This window comes from Pseudonaja textilis, chromosome 8, assembly GCF_049901715.1.
Source record: "Pseudonaja textilis isolate UNSWEBS1 chromosome 8, rPseTex1.2, whole genome shotgun sequence".
NCBI classification, from domain to species: Eukaryota; Metazoa; Chordata; class Lepidosauria; order Squamata; family Elapidae; genus Pseudonaja; species Pseudonaja textilis.
The window spans coordinates 11,006,426-11,010,862 of NC_141997.1; the positions used below are offsets into that span (position 1 = coordinate 11,006,426).

At 41.6% G+C, this 4,437-nt stretch overlaps 1 protein-coding gene across 2 annotated transcripts; it reads right to left on the reverse strand.

Moving 5' to 3' along the window:
• Positions 1 to 1,898: 1,898 nt before the first annotated feature.
• Positions 1,899 to 4,126, reverse strand: TMSB4X (thymosin beta 4 X-linked). 2 transcript variants are annotated; one of them, XM_026714247.2, is made up of 3 exons: positions 3,971 to 4,126; positions 2,655 to 2,764; positions 1,899 to 2,368 (listed from the first exon to the last, which is right to left on the reverse strand). In XM_026714247.2, the coding sequence occupies exons 2-3, from the start codon at positions 2,752 to 2,754 to the stop codon at positions 2,334 to 2,336; spliced, it is 135 nt and encodes a 44-aa protein (XP_026570032.1). In that variant the 5' UTR covers positions 2,755 to 2,764; positions 3,971 to 4,126; the 3' UTR covers positions 1,899 to 2,333. The 2 variants fall into 2 exon arrangements, with proteins under 2 accessions (XP_026570032.1, XP_087794471.1); XM_087938345.1 differs by having other exon boundaries at positions 2,655 to 2,766; positions 3,974 to 4,061.
• Positions 4,127 to 4,437: the final 311 nt, after the last annotated feature.

Genomic DNA, 4,437 nt, shown 5'->3' on the forward strand with positions numbered 1-4,437 from the left:
CAGAAGGCAGTGAGAAGGTAGTGATACATTTTTCACACACAAGAGTAAAACACTAGTGCATATGAGTCAAGTTCTTAAATTCAAAGTCATACAATTTTTTATCTTGTAGGACAGTAAACTATGTTGACTAGCAATAATAGTCACAAGCATCTAAACAGCATCCAATTAGAGAAAGCTGTCTTAAATACTACAGTTGGATATGCTAGGGCAAGATGTACTTCGAGTTTAGTATAGTGGGTGCTGTAATTTGTAACTACTGCTTATGGCTCAGCATAATATGTGAATCCAACTGTTGGAGTTTATTCCATATGAAGTGATCCATGGCTTTAATGTTTGACAGCAGCCAGTATGTCAACTTAGTAAACAAAGCAAAACAAAATTGAACAGGATAACCTTGCATTTGGTCATCTATAGCCAAGTACCATATGGGCAATCCCCAGGCAAATAATCTTCAGAGCCTACGTGACCAAAAAAAAAAGGTTGGCTACTACTTTGTTTAAAAGATAGGATCTTCTATTGTAGTTCAAGCCACTGCAGTGTCCACTTCTCACGTATTGGTGAATTCACCATAGATTTTATTTTTGAGTCATCACGCTTTACTACATCCTGTGCTTTCTGATTAAGATCAGTACTCTGTAGGTGGCTTTTCTCTTAGCTTCAGCAAAATGATTTCCTGTGCAGACCCACAGGTAGAGCAAAAGCAAGTACAATCCCACAATATAGCTAATTTTTCCAATTTCCCCGTTACATTTTTTTTAAAAATAAATTCTTCTCTTATCATTCTGGTTCTTGAAATACCAGTTCTATTACCTGGACTCAGGTAGCATGCACTGCAGAACTGTTTACCCAGAAAATAGCTCCATTGATTCAAACAGGATTAATTGCTCAGTAGTCTTGAACCACTCATACTCACCTTCCATGTGTCAAGTTGCTTTCAAAATTCGTTTCTCACACACATAATAGGGTTTTATATGCAAAGTATGTAAACCTGCAGTTGGTCTTCAGGTTCTCTTCATGTTTTAAATTGCAAATGATTTTTGAGAATTAGATACAAGTGTACTACTGTATAAAATGGTAATGAATCTGAAGCTTATTAAATGTTGAATTTTCCAGATATCCCTACTGGCCACCCGGGATAGAGCTGACAGAAGTAGGCCGGACATCAAAAAGACCACGGTTTCACACACATGGATTCAATAGCTGCATGGAACCAATTTTAAGAAGTAAAATTGCAATTTATAACTTACATAAGACAAGCAAGTGGGGAAACAGCTTAATAGAAGTATCAAGCAAAACCAACAGCTTCAATATAATCATGGTAGATTTGAGCAATGCCATTTAATTCAATGTCACTTTGAAAATAGGACCTTCATTATTGATAGCAATCATAGCCTTTGGAGAATACTAAAATACAAATGCTTCATTTGGTAGACATTCAACAGAACTTTTAGCTGACCTTAACAATACCCACCTTTGGATCCAATAATCTACTATCGATGATGGAAAATCCTGAAAATGTTAACGTCTGAGTGCATCAGGGAAAATGCTAGAATCCTATTGTTCTTAACCTGGGTGGTTCCTTCCAGTGCTCCAATATATTTTCACCTGTGCTCCAATATATTTTTCCTTGTGCTAAATTCCTAATAAATGTAGCATAGAAATGAGCTGTACTAATAAAACAGTCAAGATTAGATTTGGACTTTGGAACTTCAGATCCACCAGCACTAAGGTGTTTTCTAGAGAATAATAGAGGATTAAAAAAAAAAAAGCTTGGTCCTAGTCTCAAACTGATATGCCACGATTCTTCCATGACAGCATTTAATTCCACGTTAGCACAGGCACTTATGCTTCTTCATTAGGCAATATTGTCCAAAAGAACAAATAGCATAGCAAAGTAATCCAGGTTTTAAAACATTTTATTTGCATATTAAAAAAATTGTGCATTCCAATAATTAAAATTATTTGAACAAAAAAATGGCACTCGATTAAAATGCATTTTACAGCTCGCAGGACCCTGGTACAGCTTTGCGTATATTCATGTGTTATTAGATTACTGTAGTCCCTCTTAGAATCTTCTTTCAAGAAACATGCAAGCTTTTGTGCCACTGGACCAGAAGCTGGACAGGCAGATGGAAAGGAAGGTGCCTTCATTCAGCGTCAGTAGTTCGCTGTTTCGTGTTTTTTTTGGGGGGGGGGATGTGAAAGGGGCAGTACAGTCATTTTAAATTTATCCAACTCTTTGCATCTTACAAAGTTAAAACAGCTAAAAGAAGTAAAATAAGAAGGCAATGCTTGTGGAATGTACAGTGCATAATTTGGAAGGGCCCATTTCATTACGATTCACCAGCTTGCTTCTCCTGTTCAATTGCTATAAAATGAAAAGAAGATGGGTGGGGAAGAAAAAGAAAACAAATTAAACAGCAATTGCATAATAAGCATTCAAAATGTAAATTTAAAAATGCCAAATGTATTAAAATTTCTAATTTACTGCACGTTGTATTTAATTTCATACATATTTATGTACAGAAATTCATAATTTGTTAATGAAATTCCCAGTAACATTAAGAAGTTAGTAAGAAAAAGCATGTGTAAAGATGGTCTGAAGAGTTCTTTGTCTCTATGGCCCACGCCCTCTTTTCTAAGATTTCACCTACTTTCTTTTGAAGGCAGTGGGTTTTTCTCTTGCGTTTCTGTCTTCTTCAACTTAGACTTGTCAAATTTCTCAATTTCAGCCATATCTGGTTTGTCAGACATTGTTATTGATCTGTGCACAAAAGGACAAAAAATGTTATACTACACCCTTCCTTCCCTCCTTCAGAGACAATTCCTTTATTTCCTACCAGCTCTTTCAGTTTCAGCATATTGTTCTAATAGTGAATAATAGCCCTTATTTTTAAATAGCCCTATTTTATACCCTTAATCATGTATTCAGAATGCCAGATTCATCTAGCTGATGCGATGTGCCTAGGGGAAAAAAAAAAAAATCTAAGGATCGCTGCATGCCCACATGGCAGGACTTCTGACGAAGCAGTTGGGGGAGGGGGGAAGTGATGCATTAGGTTAAAAAAATAAAAACCGTGTTAGAAATAAAAATTAATCTTTCTTTTCGCCCCTTAAGTAACTAAACCTCGTCGCTGAGGGAGGGCGTGGCCGTATAGCAATCTCTTTCTTAGTCAGCCTGGAACATGTGCAGCTTTTAAGAGAAAATCAAATTGAGGCGAATTTCTTTACGAGGACGCCCAAGCGGGCTCCATGCGACTAAGGGAGTTCAGACGGAGATCCTGGGCGATACTAAAAGCACATCCTCCATCTTGGACGTCTGGCTCCCTAGTTCAGACGGCGGGCGCCTTGCCTTCTTCACAAAGAAGTCCCAACCACCGCCCTTTTTTTTTCTCGCTGCCGCACTTCCTCCAGCTCAGCGCCCTCGGCTCCTCAAGACTGCCTACTGGAGTTAGACAAAGACCAGCCCTTCCCACCAAACGGGCGTCCGGTCGGCTGACGGGGCGATAAGGCTCATCTAGCGCCACCGTCCAATTAACCGATCACACCCAAAGCCCAAGCCCTCCGCCTTCCCCACGCCCGCGATCGGCCAGGGCATGGCACGGCAAGCGCGCGAGGCGAGTGCGTGTCTTCCCCCACCCTTTATTTCCCTCCCCGAGCAAATCCCGGAGAAACGGCAATGAGGTTCTGCTACAAGACGTGTCTTTCCGGGCGGAAATCTCTTCCCGCCATCGTACTGCGTCCCGCCACGGTCTCTCCCATTTTAAGCCCCGAGCTGTTCCACGCTGGAGGCGTCGTGGAAGAACTGCTCCGCGTACCCGTTCTACAAACGCAGCGATCCGTCTCCTCTGAAATCAAAGGTAGCCCGGACCCCACCCCAATAATTTTGACCCAGGCACAAAGGAAAGCTGCAAAACGGAAACAATGCAAAAGCCCCCGCGAGACAACTTAAAACTGGTACCCTCCTTACCAGTGAGCCTGTCCCAACAGATGCAGCACGAAACCTTCCAGCAGCCGCTCTGAATTGTAATATAAAAGAGCGTCTCACTGCGTGCCCAGTTATAGCTCCGCTTTTATGCAAATTGCAGTGATGTCACCCCGAATCTGTTTTAACTGTTTCACCGCCGCTGCAAAGCTCGACTTCCCCTTAAAAATCCGCCAAGCGACGTTCAAGCATGAAACCGAAAACCCCTCCCTCCAATTTACCTGGTCTTGGCCTGGCTACAGAATGAGCAATTTGCCCAGGTTTCGGTTCTCCAGAAGCGAGAAATGTTACCGGAGCTCGGTTTCCTCCCCCCCGCTCAAAAAAGCGCTACTTCTAGCTTAAAGAGGAGAGGGCGAACTTTCCTTACACGCGGCTTTTATCCCCGGGCTGAACAATGATTTCACCACCGGGCTGCAAGATCAATCCTGCGTGCAGGAGGCCCACTTTGGTGC